This window comes from Adelges cooleyi, unplaced genomic scaffold (assembly GCF_023614345.1).
Source record: "Adelges cooleyi isolate 19-005CV unplaced genomic scaffold, UGA_ACOO_1.1 ACOO_flye_CR_arks_rails_tigmint_CR_PRNA_129, whole genome shotgun sequence".
Lineage (NCBI taxonomy): Eukaryota > Metazoa > Arthropoda > Insecta > Hemiptera > Adelgidae > Adelges > Adelges cooleyi.
This window is the reverse complement of record NW_026095783.1, coordinates 13138-39619: the sequence shown is the minus strand read 5'-3', so window position 1 is coordinate 39619 and position 26482 is coordinate 13138. Positions and strand designations below refer to the sequence as shown.

Here is a 26482-nt window from a genome sequence, read left to right as displayed (position 1 = left end):
ATCATTGCATATATGCATATTATTTAGCACTCTTATTTGTAGAATGATAGAACTTAATAGTACAAAATCTGCAATAGCTGGACATTCGTCTTTTTCAAATAATTCTGTTATAAATCCCTATTGTTATCAGAATAAGAATAGACATTAAAATGTGTATTAAAATTTACAAATAAAACATTTTTAGCAAAAATAATGGGAACGTTACCAACGTAGGATTAATTTTCTAAAAACTAATTTACATTTTGCATATAACAGCTACAGCAATAATCTAAGAAATGAATTAATCATACATTTTGAGTACTTATTGTACTTATAAGAATAAAATTAAACCAATTTTAAAAAAACCACCTAACCAACCTTTAAACTGTAATATAGTAATTTTAGTTGTTTATTTACCGTCATACTATCGTTGCCTACAATATTTTTGGCGATGATTACAACTTCTTCTTTCGTAAATGTAAAATCTGAAAGAACAAAATATCTTTTAAAAAAAATCACATTAGGAAAATTTAACGGCAAATGAATCGAGAGTAACAATATTGTGTTATATAAATGTTTTATTTTTAATTATTATAGCGACTCTATAATTCACAAATTTTATCTAGTTGGTACTTTGGAAGGGGGGGGGGGGTAAAAGTTGACAAAAATTTACTTCTTCATAGTTAAAATTTGAAGAAAAAAAACCATACGAGTTTTAATGTTTGTACTAGTCCTCTAGGATGAAATCACTTTCGAATAAACGCTTTGATGGTTATTAAGTAGCATAATTTATTGTTTTCACCAACACGGTATAGGATTTACTTTTAATTTCAATGTTGGAGACTCAATTTTTCTTTAGAACGCTACAAGAAATAAATATACAATTTAAGGATCTATGTAAAGGATTTTTAGACGCGTTTTGTATTGTACATTGTCAATCTAGTAAAATAGAAGTATAATAGAGCTATGAAAGAATATCATCTATGAAGTATAAAGAGTTAGTGTGAGATTTTTAGGGTGGGGTCGAGGTGTAATGGAATCAAAGCGTAGAGGGAAATGAGAGGTCACGGGTCTACAGTAATTGTTGTTAATAAAATTCATAAAACCACTTTCAAATAGAGGCTTTGGTGCTAATTTGTAAACACTGCACCTCACTTTAACTCTTTTTTACCATGCCGGCTTACACTGTGCTTGGTTTGGACTTTACCGGTTTGAAAATACTATCTATTGATTCTCATCAACCTCCCCGTCCCCACTATGCCCCGACCAGACTGTACTGGCTTTTTTTAAATCTAAAAATGCATCTTATATTCTGCTCAATTTTTTTGTGTGCACCATTAAAAAACGGTGTCATCAATTATTTAATCAGTTTACAATTTATGACTACAATTTACAGTTTTACAAAATATGATAGACTTGATTACAAAAATGTCTTTTCAACAGATTTGTACATTTTTCTCAACATATTTGTTGAAAATTATCTTATTATTTATTACCTTTTAATCCCTCTTTTAATTGAACACGGCTGGGGAGATGTCCATTTAAGCCCGTTAACAATTTTACCTTGTGAAATACAATGAATAACTCTTCGTAGCTCAGGCCATTCGGTTTCAAATTTTCTTCGACTATTCTTGTTATGAGTTGCTATCGTTATAAAAATAAAAATTATTCGTTTAATTGTACATTACAATTTGCAAGTTAAACTGATCCTTCTTCGACGAAGTAAAAATGCCAACCAGACATATTATACGGCTTGCGAATTTCTTCAGCATTATAACATAAATTTCATAGTAGTTGAGTTTTTTTTTTTTTGTTATTGTAATTAATATACTACATTTTCTATATTGTAAAGCAACAATCTCAGCATTTTTCATTAAGCATAAAATATAATAAGTACCCGTTATGCTTACAAGTTGTTCTTTATCAGGGCCAGCACCTTGACATTGCAAAAAATACAATGGCACGCAAAAAAACAATATCATGTTTTTTGAAAACATTTTTAGTATTCAAACGATAAACTTGGATTCAGAATATTTTTATTGAAAGTAAAAGCTGTTTTTTAAACGATCGATAATAGTTCCTATGATGATTTTACAATGTTATGGGAATATTGTATTATTGCTCGATGACTGTGATTGAAATAGTGTTTTTTACCGCCGTACTTACCATAAAGGAATATACTTGAGAAATGAAAACAGTACCAAGTGTGTAACTGTTGATCCGTGCGATTTTGTTAATCAGCAAATGCTTGAAAACGTTTTTATTTGCGTTGTATGGCATTCTTAATACACGCACTGCCTTACAGTTATTTTTTTACACGTACTCACCACATTTTAAAACTATTTACTCATGTCCTAAATATATGCATATATTGTCAACGTTTATCGATAGTGCCCCATCGAAAGAACATCTAAGAATCATCCGGAACGGGACAATAACACAAACAAACAATTTTCTTTAAAATCTGTTGTCCACCTTATTTTTAAGAAAAACTGTGAAAAATAAACCGAAAACCTAAAACGAGGGGTCGCATACTTTTTTTTCCTTTTGACCGATTTACTGCTCCGAGTATCGTCTCTATACGTCCAAAATGTTTAGCGATTGGTACTTTGGTGGATCAAAAGTAGAACAATCGACTTTTTCACCTCAAACACCCAACAAAAATCGAAAAACAATTCGCCTGGTTTTAGACACAAGAGCTGAAATTCAGGCTGAAGATAGGTCTGTTATATATCTGTAACTTGTAAAAAAAAAAAAAAAAAATGAAATATAAGGAAAACTACAAAATCATAATTTTTCTTAACACATATAAAGAGATACAAATGTTAAACGGATTACCCTGTACCTATATGAAATATGAAAAGTATACATGTACATATACTTATGCAGTTGACATTAAAATATTATAAACCACAGGACACTGTATTATTATGCAATGGAGATCAGGCTATAATGACAAAATACGAGTAAAAACGTTGAGTATTTTCTACTTAAGAGGCATGGTGTGGTGCAGTGGACACGTCAGCTGCCGCGAAGCACCTAAAGTTAAGCTTAGCCCGTTGCTGTTTGATCTCGGATGGGTGACTACTCACCCAATTGCCAAATCTTGGGGGGAAAAAAAATGATATTTCTTTAAATATTTTATGGCATGTTAGATTGACATCTCTTGGCGGTAAAAAATTGACCAAAAATTATACCCATTAAGTGTTGAGCACTAGTGGCACGTTCTCAGTAGAATGTTTTTCTAAGTTTAAACTAGTACAGTCGCCAAAACCAGCACAGTATAACCCAGTACAGAAGGAACGCGTTAATGTGAGGTGCGGTGTCCACAGAATCGACAAAAATCACTTTAAAATAAACATTTCAATGCTAACCTGTGTACGGTATACATCATACAAATATCGTATAAAAGCCTGGCAACGAGCACAAATCGCTTAAAAATAATTTTTTTTAAGTATAGCGGTAGATACGATTACAGTAGTAGGCGCAGAGCTGACTAGGTATTGAATTTTTAGAAATTTTGCAAAAAAAATAAAACCCCTCCCTCTACATAAGGGGGAATCGTTTTTTATTTCTTTTTTTTAGTTGAAGATTTAAGGGTTAGGTGTTGAAAATTAGACCGAAAGTAAATCTAGAGGCATTATTATCTGTTGTTAACCTTTTTAGTTTTATTGTTACAGAAAATCCCCCACCCAAAAAAAAGGAGAAGTTACACTACGGCAGCTGAAGTTAATTTCTAGGTTGTTATATGTGAGGGAATGAAAATTGTTCAAGAACCTCCTAATCTTATACATTTTTTTTTAGATTTGTACTCATTTTGTTTTTTTTTAAATTTAATATATTTTGTTTTATGATCATGACTAAATTTTAAACATTTTTTGCTACACAATAATATAATTGTATATAAAAATACTAGCTAGGCGTTAATGGGGTTAAGGAAAATGGTCTATAATTATACCTATCACATGACAAAACTCAAAACTTGCTTAGGCGTCAAGAGTTTATTAATCGAATAAACTACTTAGGTTGAAAATTTAAGGCTTTAATTTATGATTTATAGTGTATTTTTTCGATAGAATATAAAGTAAAATAAACTTTTAAAGTTGCATGGAAATTAAGTTAATAATAATTAAGGATAAGACAATTTTTTTTTCTATAATAATTCTAATTTTTAGTTTCCTTTTGAAAAACATTTACAATTATTAAATTTGGAAACTTATGTTTCAAGAAAATATTCAAATGAATATAATGTATATATATATATATAATGTAATACATAATTTAACAAATGTTATTCAAACTATATAGAAACAGTAATATTAAAGTATGACGCAAATGGCAATGTTATTTGGAATATAACAACAGTGTTTCTAAAAAACACCAGAGGCTGATAAAACATTTCGTTAGCAAAAAATATTTTTGGTTAGCGTTGCATACGATAACAATTGTTCAATATTGCAAATATTCTTGAAATTTTCGAACACAATAAACCAAAGTGTTAATTATATTATCATACAGAGCTTTAAGTCGTAAAATCATTGTTAAACATGTTTCTTGTTTAAAGCAACCCCTTTCAAATAACAAAATAGATTTGGCACAAGTTGTACCTTGTGTTACCTATAAACTAAGGTGGTTAAGTAACTCTCGAAAAAATACAAAGATGGTCAACTAAAATTATGGCACAATACATATTTTCTAGTTGGACCGAGTTATAAGTTTTCCAAAATAAGAAAAATCAATTGAAGCTCATTCAACGGGGATTATATTATATTTGTTTTGGGGCCACTTTGGTTTCAAAATTTCTTTTGGTATATTTTGTGTTTGACAACAAATGTTATACTTTTTAAGGGGAAAAGGATAGGTAATATTTGACAAAAATTGATCTAGTAGCCATTTTTAATATGCCGACTATAATTTTCAGGTGAAAAAATATCAATTTTTTGACTGAAAACTGAATAATGCTGGCTGTCCGAGGCTGGGCACAGTGGTCTGAAATAAAAATTAGATTGTCTTAACTAACATGTCTCAATCGTAAGAAGAAAAATTCCGATGTTATCCAATTTTATATTAAACGTTTCATTTTATATCAAGCCAATCAACAACATTGCATAACTTTCATAAAAACAAAATAAACCATTAAATACATTAATCTGTATAGTTACCGTGCCACTGTTTTCTATTGATTTCAGATATCGCGGTAATTCGGTGCCATGTATATAGGTATATACATAGGAAGCGAAAATACACTGTATGCAATAGAGTATATAATAATAAAGGTATGGGGTATCGTTTCATTGGCTATAGTTATTATTATTACGGTTAATTTATCAGATATTGATTTCTCTAATTTTAGGCAGCATGAAAAAAGAAAATTTTATTATAATAAATTAAGTTTTGATGACTACTATAATACCTGATTACTGTTAAAAATCTATATTTTTTAGAAAGCTGAGATTGTTTTGGCGAAATCTAAAAAAAAACAGCAGTTAAACAACAACTTTATAACACCTATATTAAAAGCTTTTTGAATATTTGTCTTAATACAATCTCAAAAAATTAACAATAATTAAAACGTTTTTGCAACTCTATAAATCACAAATTTCATCTATTTGGTACATTGGGGGGGGGGGGGGGGGTAAAAGTTGAAAAAGTTTACTTCTTCACAGTCGAAATTTTAAAAACCAAAAAAAAAAACCGTACGAGTTTTTAAGTTAGAACTTTTACTGGCTATAATTTCGAGAAAAAGAGTCGGATCGAGTTGAAATTTAAAAGAAATATTTATTTGGTATGCCCGCACACGTCAGTTGTATCAAATTTAAACTAAACCCATTTTCCACCCCCCTAGAGAGGGTTCAAGTTTTTTAGTTTTTTTAGTTTTTAGCCGTAATTTTAAGACCTTTAAGTTGAAAATTTGTCATTAGTTAGAACTCATATGTACCCATAACATATTAAACGAAAAACAAATTCGGCACTACAGTTTTTTTTTTAATTTCCGGAAAACTGTGTTTTCGCAGATTGCGTATATTTCAACAAAAACACCTAACATCTTAAAAAAAAATTTTATCAATTCATTAAAACAATTTTATGTATATCTATGCAGAATGATACTATTCAGTTTTGTGCTCAAGTACCACTTTTGACTTTTAGTTTACACAAATTTAATTGTTTTTTTTTTTTACTTTAATTATTTTCGGCTGAGTGAAATTGAAAACTGATATTAAATTCGTAATCACCGACCCCATACACATAAAATTTAACTACTTTTGAAGGCTTTTACATACAAAATCCAGAAGAGTCACCGATATCTTCCTCCTCGTGCAAGTGATAGAAAGAAGACCACTTGCTTTGATTTGTTGTTGTGTATGCTTGTTCAAACGGTTACAGTTTATGTCCTAAATAAGAAAATGTTCAAAAACAACATCTTTTATCATCGACCTAGTTATATTATTTGAAGTCTCCAACGTTGAAACGGTTTTGATTATTATAAAATATCTTCACATAATAATACTTGCGCCGATTATAAGATGTAAATTGGCCAATCAGAAAGAGAACGACGCACAGTGGTCTGAAATCTAAAGAACGCGATCGAAAATCAATTTTTCAAGTTAGACCTAGGGAGCTGAAATTTTTACTGTACAATAACAACAAAATGTGCTACTTAAAAATAATTTTTTTTTTATATTTTATCACTGTACTTATTTTTTAAATTTCAGTTTATCTATTTGTCTGTTATAAAATAGACTAACTTGGATATTAATTAAACTACTCCAACATTTTTTTAAATATTATTTCAATATAAAACATGCTTACAAATGTTTAAACATATATTTTTTCAAACATTTTTTATTTTTTTTTTAATGAGCAATACTAATTATACCAAAATTCTTATTATAGTACTTTTTTTTTTAGGCCTATAAGCCAGAGGAACTCTGAGGAACTTATGAAAACTATACTAAAATATTGTAATTTAGATAGCTGATAGTATTAAACAGGTTTCAGCTGCCGAAACTTGCCGAACACGAGGATATGTTAATTTAAAAACGAATTAAGTAGTCTAAAGTCGAAAAAAAACGATAAATTGTGATACAAGTTGGTTTTTGTTTTAAAATAGTAAGAAGGCGGTCAAATTATATGTTTCCAAGGTTGCTGAGTTCAATTTTGACCTCAAGTATACCATACGCTCCTTATTTAAGGGAGGGGGGGGGGGTCATTTGGGGATTTTTCGAAATTTTGTACAATTATCTATGTTACATATCAAATTATATGTTTTTGTGGCCGCCGAGTTTAAATTCGACCTGAGATATAACATACTCCTTTAATTAAGGGGGGCATATGAGGGATTTTTCGAAATTTTGTACAATTATCTATGTTACATATCAAATTATATGTTTTTGAGGTCGCTGAGTTCAAATTTGACCTTAGATATACAGTAAATATATACTACATAGTGTTATATAGTATAAAACGTAAACGTGTGTACCTACATTTAAATATATAAAATAATAATACATAATTATCTAAATATTTTATTGTAAATTTAAGGTAAATTTGAATTCAGTGACCACATAAATATGTAATTTAATGTGCAACTTTTGAGTTTTCTAAATTAAAAAAAAAAAATGTCCCCTTACCCTCCTAAGTAGAGGAATGATTTCCAAGTCGGATAATTAAGATAAATTGAAGTCTGGTTTTCTTTAATAGTTCAACACGCGCCATTGTGTAGTGTGTCTTCACAGGAAGCCATAAGGGCAGCTCGGAGCACATTGGATACTGTTGGATAATTTGTGTTAGTTATTATAGTAATTAAGTAAAGTGTGAATAACTTCGTTTGTAGATAAGTTATGCGTAGTCCCACGACATTAGGTTAAAGTCGGTGTGACGAGAGATAGCCGTTAACTATGATATTAGTACACAAACAATTGTCCGACCAAGGTAAATTATATGTATATATATATATATATATATATCTTAAGATACGTCATTTTTCATCATCGTATTCGGTACCTTAAAAGGGACGACTGATTTAGAGTAGCCCACATAATCTTATTTAATCTTGTTATCTTAATTAGGTATAGTGGTGGACCTTAAGAATATCGTTTTTGTGTGATAAGTATCTTTGTAATAAGCAGCGTATAATAATAAAAATATGCCTAGCGTATTTACGTTGTTATTTGAGTTTCAAAAGTTGATAAAGCTCTGGAAAATATCAGACACTATAAATATTCTGTCTAGTATTGTAAAATAACATGACAACTAAATTGCAATTTGCTTAAAGAAAAAATGAAGTAATCACAGTCCGTAGAGAACTATTAGATACAAGACAAAGTGGTCATAAACTAGCACCAAGTTGCCAGCGATTTGATCGTTATCGAAATGTATTAAACGTATTAAATCTGCTCTCTGTTGTTATTAACATTAGTTTATTATCGTTTTTCAAATGAAGTGGGTCATACCAGGTAATCGGAAAAGTCACGATTGTAAAGAAATATAACAAAACCATAGGTATATCATACAATCGCTTGCCAATGTGCTGACAGTAAAACAAAAAAAATTGTTTTTCCTATCCCCGTTGACTGTTATCGACACGGGTGAACAAGAAAAATATGTTATTGTAAAAAAAAAACCTACTCGGCCGTGGTAAAAAAAAAAATAAGAACACACCTTTGTGTGTACATAAGTACTGCAAATTTTTTTGCCAAAAACACGGTTTTGTATTTGTCTAGCGAACAACCGTAGACAACGCCACCGAAAAGAAACGTAGAAAATATCTATTTTAGAGTTTAGGTACCGACTTCGGTGCCAACAGTCTTAGAGCTACATTATTACAAGTACTCGATTGAATTTTTATCATCGTTTTAAATGTATCTCATAATTATGCATTTCAAGTGCGCCCTTATTTTCTGCGCGCTGTATTTACTAACGTCAGCATGGGTAAGATTATGATACTGTGTTTGTATATTTTTTTTCTTGGATAGTATTATTTCAAAAATGTTACAGTCTAATTAAAGCCTAGCGGCTAAAATTATAAAACATGCAACATGCTTTAGCCTGCTGGTTCTTGTATAATAAGTTTATAAAATAATTTAGGTATTTGGTGCACTGAATATAATTATTATTTTATAATAATTGTCCAGATCTAAAAAGACTTGCCTCAAGACATTTTATACACTTAAAATGTGACGCTATTTTCTGTCGTTTTCGAGCTGGGGGGGGGGGGGTTAATGCTGAAGCATGTTGCATGCTAAAATTAAATACATACCGATTGTATATGATACAGTGCAAATTAGTTTAAATCTGCTACGTCATCGGCAATAGATTCATTCTGTACGTTTACCAATACAATTGAAAGCCGCCATACTCTATTTCAGAGCACCGGACTGAACCGTGATCAATTAGAACTGTTGCAAGACCTGTATAAACCTTACAAACTGACTAGTAATGGAGTTAGTGTGCAGACAATCAGAGAACTTGTGGATAGTGCTTTTGAAATGGAAGATTCTACCCTTGAGATTCGATTCCGTTCAGGTAACATGTTGCTAAACAATTATATTATACCTATCTGTTGGGAAATTTAGGTCTACCGTTATGGCCGTTAAGGGACATACGCTCTTTACATTAGAGTACGTAGTTAAGAGTAATTAATTTGGAGTACCTAATATTTTATCTCTAATATATAATCACTTACAACCGCTAGATCACGCCACATGCACAAATTTCCCTCGGTAACATTCTGCTCGATGCCGATTTTGTCAAAACCTGAACCTATTCATGTTGAATATTTATTTCTAAATCATTCATAAACAAAATATATACGTTACCGTTTATGTTTTAAAAGTTGATATAGGTCTAGAATAAAATGTTAACTACATTGAGTTTAACATTATTGATAGTTTTTGTAAAAAAAAAAGAGGTGTAGTTGTAGGAGCTACCAATATTCTTGTGCTGCTAGAGAAAATTCAAGAAAGATTACAAGAATGTTTGCAAGGCTCTATTAAAGATTTTCACATAAGTATTATATAGTATTATATTTTAACAGCTTGCGTACGAGTCCGCAACACCACGGGATACATTTTTATGTATCTAATGTGGCTAGTAAACACATCAAGTTTCTGGCTAATATTTTAGTGTTTTCATAATATCTGGCCTAAAACAATTCATAGAGAATTTGGCCTCTTAAATTATTCAATTTATTATTCATTTCTATTTTGAATACAATATGTATACCCCCAACCCCAATCCCACCCCCAATCCCATTCCCCACACCAACTCCAACCCCATCCCTCGTCTCTTATCTTCTATCTCTTACCCTCTATCTCCTATATCCTATCACATAGAGATAACATTCCCACCCTCATTTTCATCCCCGTTCCCACCCTCATGCGAAGGACATATAAGGATAAATGTTCGGTGTTGGTGTCGATTGTGTTCCAAAGTAAAAACAAAACTCTAATCTCTCTTGTCTTATCAGATAAATCAGCTGTTTTTTTTTCGTTATGATAACCGGGTACACGGGCAGCTAGTATATATATATATATATATAAATGAATATCTGTCAGTTTCTTTGTTTGTCCTTTATGCATTAGTACACCATTCATCTGATCGCCGAAAAACTTTGGGAAGTTGTTGAGTACATTCCCGCAAACCTAAGTGGCATAGTACTTTTTGAAAAAACAAACCCCTAAGGGTGGCATCAAACACGAACTTTGTACTTTAAATGCGAAATGTAAATAAATTAAATGTTTGTAACCATGGTAACCACGGTACTCAAGCAAACGGTAGGTGATGATTAAAGGAACAGGCCGACGATTCAACGATTCTGGGCAAGCTTTCGACTGTTGGAACGGGATCTGGGACCGAGACTGGGACCCTTGAGTAAGAGGAGGACATAATAACCGGAAAAAGTGTTACAAAAACGCTGTCATGCTGTTATCTGATAAGAGATAGGAGATTGGAGATTAGAGATGAAGATGAAGATGAAGATGGGGAAGGGGTGGGAATGGGGGAATGGGAATTATTTTACTCAGCCCTGGCAGACTAAATCTCGGGCAACGCCGGGTATGTTAGGTTAGGTTAGGCAACAGCTTGTATATAATCTTCTTCTTCTTCTTCCAGCTTTAAAGGCCATTAAGGCCCATCGCTGCAAAACAAATCTCCTTCCATCTGTCTCTGTTCAGGGCTGCTTCAATAATATTGTCTATTCCAAGTTGATTTAGTTCTTTTTTATTTTTGTCCATCCACCTCTGTTTCGGTCTTCCAATCGGCCTCCTTCCCTGAGGAATCCAGCTTAATACATCATTTGCTATTGACTTAGCCTTTAGCACATGTCCAAGCCAACTCAGTCTCTTGTGGCATATTTCCGCTATTATGTCTGGTTTTCCGAATAATTCCTGAAGTTCTCTGTAAGACCTAATTTCGTATGTTTGGTCTTCGTTTCTTTTTGGTCCGTAAATCCTCCTAAGGAATTTCCTCTCCATGATAGCTAGTCTATTCTCATCTCCTTGGGTCGTGGGCCATGTCTCACATGCATACATTATCACTGGTCTAGCTAGTACTATGTAAAGTCGTTCTTTTGATTTTTTTGACAGTAGCTTCGACCCCAATAACCCCGAGAGGGCGTAAAAACATTTGTTTCCCAATGTAATGCGTTTTTTTATTTCTTCGTGGTTGTCGTTTGTGCTACTTAAGTTAGTGCCTAAATATTTAAAATCATCTACCTCCTCAAACAGCTTGTATATAATATATTGTATTTTATATATTCAATTTGTTATGCACGATCAGCCCATGGTGCTATCTGACATATTAGACTTGGCAGGTTTGGTTTGGAAGCTTATAGTGTGTCAGGCAAAATCTATCGTTATAACTGACTTAATTATATAAAATGAATGAATTAATTATCAACTAAACAATTTGTATACAGATCAGCCCGATTCTATGAATTTATTTAATTTATTGTGGACGTTGGTCGATAACAAAGTCAAACGTGTTGACAAAATCAAGGTATTAAAGTTCTCAAATTAACTAGTATAAACTCTAAATGATATATATATACCAACTACAGGAACATATCAAAACTGTGGTTTTATATGCGTTGGTTCCCTGTGCCTTTTTTGAAATTATTCTTTTTCATACGATTATTAAACTAATGAAATAGCTAAAACTTGATATATTTTTCAAAAATTTAACCCCATTCCACTGAACTGTACACATGAAAGGTGCATAATGCATATTTTTCAAGTAATAAAAGTGACCCGCCTCGGAAGCCGCCATTTTGAATCCGTTTTCTTATTTTTCTTACCGCATCTAACTTTATTAAGTGATTTTTTCTGATGATGGTTTCTGACTTCATATTGTTGATATCGTTTTTTTTAACCGGTTATAAAAGATAATACGATGTAATCAGATTTTTATCATGAAATAAATGGCATGTTCACGGTTTTATCCATGACAGGACTCAAAATGGCGGAATCCGTGTGTCGCCAATTTATTTTCACTATGCGCTTTCCATGTATATAGTTCAGGGCCCCATTCCTCTGAATTCAAATTTTTAAACGGTTTTACTATACAGGATGACTTATTAAGGATGAGATACTTATTTACTCTCAAAATAATTCCGATTTCGTAGTGTGTTTTTTTTTAGAGAAAATTAACGTGTCACCTTTAATGAAACACTCTGTAAACTAAGATATTTTTTCAAGATAATGTTATGGTCAGGTCATTGCTGTTATAAGCAATCACTCTGTATAAATACATTGTTTTCAGGTTAAAAAACTCACTTTTTTGGAAGTAACGTTGTACCTAGATGAGTTTGAGGAACTCTTCAAATCGCATAATCAAAATGGATATATTTATCTTAAACAGCTATCGGGATTTTTCGGTTATTGGCAAACTATAAATTATGCATTACACAAAAAATTTAAAAATCTTGAAACCGATGGTAAGTCGAGGTAGCGATAAACATGATGTACAATATTTTTAGTTTTTAATGCAATTTTAGACTACACTGTAATGAACGCGGTGGATTTCTTGTTGACTATAATGGATATCAAACCAAAAGTAAGCGCAATACGCCAGCAAAATTTTAATAAAGAAGGAAAATAAATTCTCTAGATACATTAAATGGAAATTTTCTAGATAAGGAATTAAAAAAAAAAAAACAAACAAACAGTTCCTATGATTTTTATTTCTTTTGAAATTATTTTTAATATATTAAAAGAACTCGGTCTAAACGTAAATAACACATTTAAAAAACAAAATAAGATACAAAAAGTAAATAAACTATAAATCGTGAAAAAAATTAAATAATTCAATTTTTTTTTAAATTGTACTGTCGCCCTGACTGTACATTTTTCTTTTACAATGTTCTTTTTTTTTTATGTTTTTAACTCGTATCTCTTCTGTTATTTTGATTTTCCGTGAAGAGGACGGCATATCCTTTAAAATAATCGTATAAAAGTGCGTAGGCCTGATCGAAATATTCATAGAAACAAATTGTTAGACCGGTTAAAAAAAAAAGGAGCTAAGTTTTCGCGTAGGTTTTATTAAAAACCTAAATTTTATTATGAATACAAGCACTTAAAAAAATTAAAAAATGTCTGAATATAAATAATAGCTTTGAATGTTTGGTTGATAATATAAAAACAAAACGACGAGAGAAATAAGATAAAGTTCTCATTATTTTATGTTGAATATTATTGATATGTTGATGTTTATTAGTTGAATATGCCTGTAGCTCTGTTAAGATGACATTTTTTTTTAAATCGCTGTCAAAGATGCTGTCGTAGAAAAATAAATTAACTACCAAAAAAAAAAAAAAAACCATAACTACTGAACTAATAATTACACATTACAGTTTAACATTTAAATTACGAATTTGCAAAACATTGCCTATACTTTACTAATTAAAAATAGGCGTAGTGGGGTCAAACCACATACTTATTAAGGTGTAAAGTATATGCTTTTTTTCGCAATATCTAATTAAGAAAACTTTTTTTTTTTATATGGACAGCAATGTTTTCCATCAAACCATTTATTGCGTCTAACCATTGAACCATTCGAATACCTACTGTGATTTTTTTAAGTGAACAAAAGGTCAACAATTATTTCATCGTTTATAAGGTTCAATGGTGTTTTGTGGGAATCTAATTTTGAAAATAGTACTAAAAACCGTTCTAAGTACAAAAATTCTCTTTTTATAGAATATATAAACTACTCAAACGTAATCATTTCTATCGTCAAATTTATGCTAGACATTTTGAATTTTCCATGTTTAAGATTTAATTCGGTTTATTTTTATTTGATTATAAACACATTTCAATAGGCTATTATCGCGTTTTGGCACAGTGCTTGAATTGATACTTTTTCAATACATTGTAGGGCCGTGGTCTGACCCTAGCACAAATAGAAATGTTTGTTGATTTGTACGAAGCACACAAGACATCCGACGGCATTGACGCTGACGCGAGTGGAGAAGTGTTCCAAAAGCTTGGTATACAAATAGAAGACGATTTGAAAAACCTATTGACGTCCAAACGTAAGAATTTTTTTCATATATTTTACCAGGTATGATAAGCGAATGGAGTGAACTACTAATTTGTTAAAACTCGTACAGGATCCCCTGAAGTATTGTTGATGGATTTAATAATCGTCGCGGCAGAACGCAACATAACCGTTCCGAAAAATGTAATTTCATTCATAATTTTTTTTTTTTTTTTATAACTTTTAATGTTCAACGACGTAATGTTTGTTTCGCTGTCTCTCCATTAACAACTATTGCACATTTCTACATTAACAATTGTTCAGGAAATAAGAGTATACACTGTAATCGAGGTCGTAACTGGCACTCGACAATTCATGAAGATGGACAAAAACGGAGACGGTCTACTATCTCCGGACGAGTATGCTGCAGACTTTGAATACGAGTCAACGCGTGATTTGGCATCGTCAAAAGAGTCGCCAGAAGTCTTCGATAGAGCGCAACATTATATAAATAACATATTCAAAGGTGAAGTTAAATGGTTAAACAGTGTTCAAATGTCATCAAAGACGATTGTCGTCGGTTATCGCCTGATAAAAAAAACAAAAAATTTTACTTTTTTTAGCTAATAAAGCCATAAACGTCGCAGAGTTTACTGAAATTTGTTTGTTAGCGGTTAAATTAGAAGACCGCGTTGAATCCGACGACGATGACTGAAAATTCACAATAGTATATATATATTTTTAATTGGACATGTTTAATAATCATAATGATAACAATACGAGTAATATTTGGCCCAGTTTTCATGTAATTATGTAATACATGTATACAATTGTTTCTTCTATACATTTATTACCAAAATATGTTGTTATTTGATTTCAGTTTATTGATAAAAAAATTAGTTATGTGTATTCCTGGTGTTTTTTTTTTTTTAAGTTTCTTAATATCGTTGTAAACCTTAACTCTGCCTTTATACACGATGCAGAAAGAAACTGATTAAAGATGATTTTTGAATAAAATATCAGAGACGATTTTAAAACCTTAAGATTATTGTTATTATACAGTTTAACTGAAAATGATTACAGGTAGGTACAAAAATATGCAGAGTAGATATTCGCGGAGACGTTGTTAATTGAACAAACAAGCCAATTGCATCTGCCTAATAGGTATATTTGAAAGTGATTTTATCCGAGAGGCCTAGTACAGTAGAATATAGGCATAATGAAATCACAACGACGAGGCGACGGCGAGGTCACAGGTCTACAGGAATTATTATAAATAAAAGTCTATAAAATCACTTACAAATTACGCTTTGATGCTTTTATTTTGTAATTTTATCGGTCACACTGTGCTTGGTTTTGACTACTGGCTTAAAATACTAACTACCGATTTGCATGGAGGCGTTTTTTCGAAAGTGATTTTATCACTTTTACATTTAAAAATTCCTGTAAACCTGTGACCTCCCCGTCCCCACTATGCCCCGACCCCACTGTACTGGTTTTTTTTAGCATGGGTTTATAGATTGAGTAACATAAAACGGTTGTTTTCGGTACAGTAGAAACATTTGTATCAAATTTTCAGCAAAAAGTGTTGCTTAAGGATTAAAACACTAAAGGATGTTTTTCAATAAAATGCATCAGCTTTATTTTTGTACATTACCATTACTCTGTCTGTATTCACGCAAACAAAATATTAATAGGACTTTCAGAATTTGTTTAATGCATCGAGTAGTTGATAAAAAAAAAATGATTGGGAATTATTCCGAACTTGATAATATTTTTTGGATACGTGCCCTGGACCAACGGTATCTGATTAATTATTAACTATTTAAAATAAAAATGTTTCTAATAATTGTATCTTTAATAGTACAGTGATGTTAAATAATGTTGTTTGTTCTTTAGATTAAACAAATTTTAATTTTTAATAAATACAATCAATGAATAAATTCTAATCTAAATATTTATGTTTGTCATTGCGTACTACTAATGTTAAGAATAATTGGTTTTACTCGTTTCTTTAAGTTTTGTTGGATCAGACTTCAATATAACGAGTATAAACAATAAAGAAACAACAACTAGAACACCAAATACCGTGTCAGTAATTAAACAGGAGGTCGATGATATTGATAATAATTGTGTTTTCATATCTGAGATGGAAATTGAAGAAAAACAAGAATTTCCGAATAATTCCTGAAGTTCTCTGTAAGACCTAATTTCGTATGTTTGGTCTTCGTTTCTTTTTGGTCCGTAAATCCTCCTAAGGAATTTCCTCTCCATGATAGCTATTCATTCTCATCTCCTTGGGTCGTGGGCCATGTCTCACATGCATACATTATCACTGGTCTAGCTAGTACTATGTAAAGTCGTTCTTTTGATTTTTTTGACAGTAGCTTCGACCCCAAACACCCCGAGAGGGCGTAAAAACATTTGTTTCCCGATGTAATGCGTTTTTTTTATTTTTTCGTGGTTGTCGTTTGTGCTACTTAAGTTAGTGCCTAAATATTTAAAATCATCTACCTCCTCAAACAGCTTGTATATAATATATTGTATTTTATATATTCAATTTGTTATGCACGATCAGCCCATGGTGCTATCTGACATATTAGACTTGGCAGGTTTGGTTTGGAAGCTTATAGTGTGTCAGGCAAAATCTATCGTTATAACTGACTTAATTATATAAAATGAATGAATTAATTATCAACTAAACAATTTGTATACAGATCAGCCCGATTCTATGAATTTATTTAATTTATTGTGGACGTTGGTCGATAACAAAGTCAAACGTGTTGACAAAACCAAGGTATTAAAATTCTCAAATTAACTAGTATAAACTCTAAATGATATATATATATACCAACTACAGGAACATATCAAAACTGTGGTTTTATATGCGTTGGTTCCCTGTGCCTTTTTTTAAATTATTCTTTTTCATACGATTATTAAACTAATGAAATAGCTAAAATTTGATATATTTTTCAAAAATTTAACCCCATTCCACTGAACTGTACACATGAAAGGTGCATAATGCATATTTTCCAAGTAATAAAAGTGACCCGCCTCGGAAGCCGCCATTTTGAATCCGTTTTCTTATTTTACTTACCGCATCTAACTTTATTAAGTGATTTTTTCTGATGATTGTTTCTGACTTCATATTGTTGATATCGTTTTTTTTAACCGGTTATAAAAGATAATACGATGTAATCAGATTTTTATCATGAAATAAATGACATGTTCACGGTTTTATCCATGACAGGACTCAAAATGGCGGAATCCGTGTGTCGCCAATTTATTTTCACTATGCGCTTTCCATGTATATAGTTCAGGGCCCCATTCCTCTGAATTCAAATTTTTAAACGGTTTTACTATACAGGATGAGATACTTATTTACTCTCAAAATAATTCCGATTTCGTAGTGTGTTTTTTTTTAGAGAAAATTAACGTGTCACCTTTAATGAAACACTCTGTAAACTAAGATATTTTTTCAAGATAATGTTATGGTTAGGTCATTGCTGTTATAAGCAATCACTCTGTATAAATACATTGTTTTCAGGTTAAAAAACTCACTTTTTTGGAAGTAACGTTGTACCTAGATGAGTTTGAGGAACTCTTCAAATCGCATAATCAAAATGGATATATTTATCTTAAACAGCTATCGGGATTTTTCGGTTATTGGCAAACTATAAATTATGCATTACACAAAAAATTTAAAAATCTTGAAACCGATGGTAAGTCGAGGTAGCGATAAACATGATGTACAATATTTTTAGTTTTTAATGCAATTTTAGACTACACTGTAATGAACGCGGTGGATTTCTTGTTGACTATAATGGATATCAAACCAAAAGTAAGCGCAATACGCCAGCAAAATTTTAACAAAGAAGGAAAATAAATTCTCTAGATACATTAAATGGAAATTTTCTAGATAAGGAATTAAAAAAAAAAAAAAAACAAACAGTTCCTATGATTTTTATTTGTTTTGAAATTATTTTTAATATATTAAAAGAACTCGGTCTAAACGTAAATAACACATTTAAAAAACAAAATAAGATACAAAAAGTAAATAAACTATAAATCGTGAAAAAAATTAAATAATTCAATTTTTTTTTAAATTGTACTGTCGCCCTGACTGTACATTTTTCTTTTACAATGTTCTTTTTTTTTCATGTTTTTAACTCGTATCTCTTTTGTTATTTTGATTTTCCGTGAAGAGGACGGCATATCCTTTAAAATAATCGTATAAAAGTGCGTAGGCCTGAGCGAAATATTCATAGAAACAAATTGTTAGACCGGTTAAAAAAAAAGGAGCTAAGTTTTCGCGTAGGTTTTATTAAAAACCTAAATTTTACTATGAATACAAGCACTTAAAAAAATTAAAAAATGTCTGAATATAAATAATAGCTTTGAATGTTTGGTTGATAATATAAAAACAAAACGACGAGAGAAATAAGATAAAGTTCTCATTATTTTATGTTGAATATTATTGATATGTTGATGTTTATTAGTTGAATATGCCTGTAGCTCTGTTAAGATGACATTTCTTTTTAAATCGCTGTCAAAGATGCTGTGGTAGAAAAATAAATTAACTACCAAAAAAAAAACCCCCATAACTACTGAACTAATAATTACACATTACAGTTTAACATTTAAATTACGAATTTGCAAAACATTGCCTATACTTTACTCTTGAAAAATAGGCGTAGTGGGGTCAAACCACATACTTATTAAGGTGTAAAGTATATGCTTTTTTTCGCAATATCTAATTAAGAAAACTTTTTTTTTTTATATGGACAGCAATGTTTTCCATCAAACCATTTATTGCGTCTAACCATTGAGCCATTCGAATGCCTACTGTGATTTTTTTAAGTGAACAAAAAGGTGAACAATTATTTCATCGTTTATAAGACGATTAGTTCAATGGTGTTTTGTGGGAATCTAATTTTGAAAATAGTACTAAAAACCGTTCTAAGTACAAAAATTCTCTTTTTATAAAACATATAAACTACTCAAACGCAATCATTTCTATCGTCAAATTTACGCTAGACATTTTGAATTTTCCATGTTTATGATTTAATTCGGTTTATTTTTATTTGATTATTAACACATTTCAATAGGCTATTATCGCGTTTTGGCACAGTGCTTGAATTGATACTTTTTCAATACATTGTAGGGCCGTGGTCTGACCCTAGCACAAATAGAAATGTTTGTTGATTTGTACGAAGCACACAAGACATCCGACGGCATTGACGCTGACGCGAGTGGAGAAGTGTTCCAAACGCTTGGTATACAAATAGAAGACGATTTGAAAAACCTATTGACGTCCAAACGTAAGAATTTTTTTCATATATTTTACCAGGTATGATAAGCGAATGGAGTGAACTACTAATTTGTTAAAACTCGTACAGGATCCCCTGAAGTATTGTTGATGGATTTAATAATCGTCGCGGCAGAACGCAACATAACCGTTCCGAAAAATGTAATTTCATTCATAATCTTTTTATAACTTTTAATGTTCAACGATGTAATGTTTGTTTCGCTGTCTCTCCATTAACAACTATTGCACATTTCTACATTAACAATTGTTCAGGAAATAAGAGTATACACTGTAATCGAGGTCGTAACTGGCACTCGACAATTCATGAAGATGGACAAAAACGGAGACGGTCTACTATCTCCGGACGAGTATGCTGCAGACTTTGAGTACGAGTCAACGCGTGATTTGGCATCGTCAAAAGAGTCGCCAGAAGTCTTCGATAGAGCGCAACATTATATAAATAACATATTCAAAGGTGAAGTTAAATGGTTAAACAGTGTTCAAATGTCATCAAAGACGATTGTCGTCGGTTATCGCCTGATAAAAAAAAAATGAATTTTACTTTTTTTAGCTAATAAAGCCATAAACGTCGCAGAGTTTACTGAAATTTGTTTGTTAGCGGTTAAATTAGAAGACCGCGTTGAATCCGACGACGATGACTGAAAATTCACAATAGTATATATATATTTTTAATTGGACATGTTTAATAATCATAATGATAACAATACGAGTAATATTTGGCCCAGTTTTCATGTAATTATGTAATACATGTATACAATTGTTTCTTCTATACATTTATTACCAAAATATGTTGTTATTTGATTTCAGTTTATTGATAAAAAAATTAGTTATGTGTATTCCTGGTGTTTTTTTTTTTTTAAGTTTCTTAATATCGTTGTAAACCTTAACTCTGCCTTTATACACGATGCAGAAAGAAACTGATTAAAGATGATTTTTGAATAAAATATCAGAGACGATTTTAAAACCTTAAGATTATTGTTATTATACAGTTTAACTGAAAATGATTACAGGTAGGTACAAAAATATGCAGAGTAGATATTCGCGGAGACGTTGTTAATTGAACAAACAAGCCAATTGCATCTGCCTAATAGGTATATTTGAAAGTGATTTTATCCGAGAGGCCTAGTACAGTAGAATATAGGCATAATGAAATCACAACGACGAGGCGACGGCGAGGTCACAGGTCTACAGGAATTATTATAAATAAAAGTCTATAAAATCACTTACAAATTACGCTTTGATGCTTTTATTTTGTAATTTTATCGGTCACACTGTGCTTGGTTTTGACTACTGGCTTAAAATACTAACTACCGATTTGCATGGAGGCGTTTTTTCGAAAGTGATTTTATCACTTTTACATTTAAAAATTCCTGTAAACCTGTGACCTCCCCGTCCCCACTATGCCCCGACCCCACTGTACTGGTTTTTTTTAGCATGGGTTTATAGATTGAGTAACATAAAACGGTTGTTTTCGGTACAGTAGAAACATTTGTATCAAATTTTCAGCAAAAAGTGTTGCTTAAGGATTAAAACACTAAAGGATGTTTTTCAATAAAATGCATCAGCTTTATTTTTGTACATTACCATTACTCTGTCTGTATTCACGCAAACAAAATATTAATAGGACTTTCAGAATTTGTTTAATGCATCGAGTAGTTGATAAAAAAAAAATGATTGGGAATTATTCCGAACTTGATAATATTTTTTGGATACGTGCCCTGGACCAACGGTATCTGATTAATTATTAACTATTTAAAATAAAAATGTTTCTAATAATTGTATCTTTAATAGTACAGTGATGTTAAATAATGTTGTTTGTTCTTTAGATTAAACAAATTTTAATTTTTTATAAATACAATCAATGAATAAATTCTAATCTAAATATTTATGTTTGTCATTGCGTACTACTAATGTTAAGAATAATTGGTTTTACTCGTTTCTTTAAGTTTTGTTGGATTAGACTTCAATATAACGAGTATAAACAATGAAGAAACAACAACTAGAACAACCAAATACCGTGTCAGTAATTAAACAGGAGGTCGATGATATTGATAACAATTGTGTTTTCATATCTGAGATGGAAATTGAAGAAAAACAAGAATTAGCAGTTATCCGTGGCGAAGACGTGCATCCTCATTACACTAAGTAAGAATTGTACAAAACATAGAAATTGTTTCATCAAATATTTATTACTATTAAGTTATTAACATAATATTTTTTAACTATTCTTTTAGCACTACACTCAATAGTACGATGAAATACAATGAAATTCAAACCGAAGAAAACCCATCCAGATCAAATAGCCAATACATTGTGATGAACACAGCCGAAAACCCATTTCAGTGTGAATTAGGCTTGTAGACGATTTCACGGTCTGAAGATCTAAATAAGAACAGAATGACACACACGGGCGAAAAACCTTTTCAATGTGACATTTTCACAGTTAGGATGTCTTAAGAAACACACAAAGAAACATACGGGTGTAAGGCCTTTTCAATGTGATATATATGTAAAAATACATTTTCTCAATCTGGAACTCTTAAAGTTCACAAAAGAGCACACACACAGACGAGACTCGACAGACTATTTTAATGTATGATATGTAAGAAGAAATTTTCACTATCCGAAACTAACCATGTTAGCAAATCTAAACAGCCACGAAATAATTAAAAAATGTGTTGAGTAACACGTTCAGTTTTCTAGTAAATATATATATTTTTGACGTTATTACTATCTGTGTTTTGCAGATGATCATTAAAAAACATTGTATCCTATTGTATTCTCTATTTGCATTCAAATCCGCACTCCACAAATTTCGTCGCAAATATTTTATTTACTACATACCGGTACTGTTTTTAATTTAGTTTCTAAGTAAGTTTTTTTATTTCATATTTAAAGTTGTCTTACCGACCACGTCGACTTGAGAAATAAGTAATTATGTACATTTACGTCTGATGTTATAATATTACACAATGAAGGCCTAATTTAAATTTTAGTCTTCAGTAATCTGGAATCAGTTTTTTTGTGGAAATTTTGTCAAGTTATTTGGTCTCAAACGTTTAAAACGGAGAACGCTTTTAATCCAGATATGAAGAATTGCCAATTATAAACTCTAGGTAAAAAAAAAACATTGAAACTAGAACAAATAAAAATATAAATAAAATGAGAAAGTATTTCATTTAAATCACTATTCAACCTGACTTCCTTAAGTAATATTCAGTGATGTTGTCCTATACAAACGGCATGGGTACACTGTATGGATATAAAATCATTTTGAATAATGTGTGTTTATTGTTTATGTATTTGTTAAGTAGGATAAACAGGGAAAAACGACCACAGCTATCAAAAATAGTTTAAATAATTATGTGTGAATATAATATAATTTTCCGTTTTTCGACTTTTCTATGAATTTTCGCCTCTTTTTGTGTTTTCTAAGCGTTTTTTACTCCTACTCTCATGAGCAACAATGTTCCTTTAATTTCATTGCTTAACACTTGACCAGTTTCTAAATGAGGCGTATAACAAACTTGGCCACAATTTATTTTGTAGAAACATCTTCACACGTCTAATATAAATATTACGCTTTTATTTATTTTTATTAAATTTACTTATTTTAAAACTATGTTATTTTACAAACGATACTTATATGTATTTTTATACCTACCTATTTTCACTCACTTTTGTAGTTTAAAATAAAAAACACATCATTGTAAATACAATACCTACTCAGCTCTGTGTAAAAGTAATTTTGACCTATTTTAGAACAAAAAGCTAGACAAAATGTCAACTAACTTAACATTTCATTTAAACTGGATGCATCATTCAGAATTTATCACAATAATAAAAAGTATTGTGTAGCCATTGAAGGTAGTAAAATATAAACGAGTGGAACATAATGTTGATGGTTAATCAGTTGGTTTTGTTATTGTATAAATAAAACAATGACCATTATTTTGTTCAATGAGTTGAGATTATAGTTCAGTTAAAAAAATAACAAATGTATTATGTACAATGTTCTAAAATTCTATGTTGTTGACATTAAAACAAATTTATCATACACAGAAAAACACTTATTGTATGAAATAAATCATATTCCACAGCAATGCGTAGGCTTTAATTAAAGGCGCATTAAGACACTAATAAATAAGAAGTTGTCTTTCCGATCACTTGGACTTAAGAAATAAGTAAGTAGCGCATATATAGTTCTATCTGTATGAAAGTAAATTTTTGAAGTAGAGCAGTGATATTTACTTTTGTAAGTATTTTTATTTAACTGTAACGGTGAAAATTTTAAAAAGCATTTAAGACATTCAGTCTTAATCCGACTTTTTACAATTTTATTTAAAATATAACATATAATTATATAAGCTATGAAGAATTGCGGTTTACAAATTCTAAGGAAAAAACTTTTTCTAAAAAGGTGAACCAAATAGTTAAAAAAATGTTTACTACAAGAATAATTGTGACAATATGTACATAGCAACATTGATAAAACCAGTAGGAATCCTCTAAGCTATTGCACAGCTATGGAATACATAATCATTGTCTGTGCAAAAGATACTTTATGTGCTGCCATAAAACTGGTTATGGGCTACATAATGAAGTCATGGACCAAGATATGTATCACATAGCATTAAGACTGTGCACAAGGGCATGAGGTTTCATTAAACGAAACTGTTGGGAGTTCGACAATACTTCTTGTTAACTTTTTCAAATGACAACGTTTATTTTTAATTCCATACATTTGTAGACAAAACGGTTAAAAATATGTTATCGTTTGAATTTTTAATTTTTATCCATATGTTCGTTAGCTATGACTTTGTAAAGATATTACATTTTCTCCTAAATATTGTCATATTTCTTCGGTGTCAACAATGAAATTATGTTTTAAGATAATGGTCGACCATTAGGGTTGGAGATACAAATGTAGTACAATGTGTACCTATAAGTATAGGACATTTTTTTTTTTAATGTTCAAATTTTCCGAGAAAACTATTGGTGTCTTACCCAAAATGAATCACCACGTGTGCTTGGGCACCGCTGAACTGGTCTTTTTGATGAATATACAAACATTTATTAGCAAAAACCTTTACCATCGATAGCTGTGGGTAATATAAAAGTACACGGCCGAAAACTAAACGCTTTTTTTTAGAAAATATATATGTCACATGAGAAACAAAATATTTATACCACAGTCGTTAGCACGGTGAAATTGTTTACTCAACTTGGTTTTTACAATACACGTCGGATGAAACATAGTATAATTTTATTTCGCCTAACACGATTGTGTGAGTTCAAGGAAGACGTCCAATCACTAAGAATTTTTCACTGGCCTATCAAGTAAGTTACTTGGTTCATACGAAAAAGCTAATTAGTCGTTTAATTAAATTCAATAAAATAACAAACTACAGTACGACATAAGGAGTAATAATAAAAATAACACAACACCATTTAAACTATAAACGTTTATGTAGGAATTACATCAATTGAAAATCTTAATGTACAATTTGTAAATATTTTAAATAAACTCGACTGCTTTGTCGGAAAACTTCCTCGTTGTAATTAATTTCATTTGTGTTTAATGGTAATAATGTTAATAATTCTAGTTCTTTTGTTGGGGGATAATATGACTTATGTCAATATCTAAAACTTAATATTTAAAATAAAATTTCAACATTATCACAGTTTGTCGAGAGTGAAGTATAATTGTTTAAGATTGGCAAACATTTGGAAAATTGGTTAGTTTTTTACAGAAAAAATCCCAAAAATGTTTTTCTTGTATAAATCAATTAGTATACAAAATTGTTGGACATATTTTATTCCTCCTTGTAATTATTTTATCTCCTTGGCTTTATGTTGTTGTCGGAAGCTCTATGTAAATTATTTTACTATAAACTTTTTACTTTGTTGATTGCATTAACTGGCTACAATTTTATGAGTTGCTACGTAGTTAGGTAATGTTATTTTATATAAATGTTTTTCATTCAACACAGCCTACGTGACGTTTCCACTGTGAGGATGAAATTTAAAATTACTAAAAGCCATTTTTTCTTTTTTTACCGAATCGAAAAACAGGAAAAGGGATCATACTCGAAGTAAGCATTTATGTTTGTTAAAGGTACATTATTTTTGTACTAATTGTTATTAAATTACTGTGTGTTGTATACTTGTTTAAAACTTGACGGTTATAACTTATTATGGCCGACATTATTATATTATTTGTATTTTACCTTTTTGTGTAAAATATGCACATTTTTGCACAAATATGCTTTTATTTACCTATTATTGTTGTTGTTATAGTAGTTTTCAATATAAATAAATATTGCTTGCTAAAAATAGTTAAATATGTAACAGTTTATCATTTTCTATTGTAAGATATTTTCTATATTATTAAATACATACAATTACAATTTATTAGGAACTTTAACAAGATAAAACGATAATAAATGATAATATGGAGTGTTTTTTTCACAATTATAGATGCCAAACGCAACTATGTAAACTGGCGGTCCTAAAAAATGCAACACAGGTACAATTATGTTCCGGTCGTTCATAACGAGGTCAGATTTTCTTATAATTTTTATAAATTCTAACTGTATTTATAATTATTTTACTATAAACCTTTTACTTTGTTGATTGCAATAACTGGCTACAATTTTATGAGTTGCTACGTAGTTAGGTAATGTTATGTTCTATAAA

The 26482-nt window shown here is 30.6% G+C and overlaps 1 protein-coding gene across 1 annotated transcript; it reads left to right on the top strand.

Annotated features, from left to right (window-relative positions):
- Nucleotides 1-9291: 9291 nt before the first annotated feature.
- On the top strand, nt 9292-20602 carry LOC126847892 (uncharacterized). The gene is made up of 8 exons (XM_050588300.1): nt 9292-9504; nt 17172-17251; nt 18002-18176; nt 18237-18295; nt 19619-19775; nt 19854-19924; nt 20036-20237; nt 20334-20602. The coding sequence occupies exons 1-8, from the start codon at nt 9468-9470 to the stop codon at nt 20423-20425; spliced, it is 873 nt and encodes a 290-aa protein (XP_050444257.1). The 5' UTR covers nt 9292-9467; the 3' UTR covers nt 20426-20602.
- The last annotated feature ends 5880 nt before the right edge of the window (nt 20603-26482 follow it).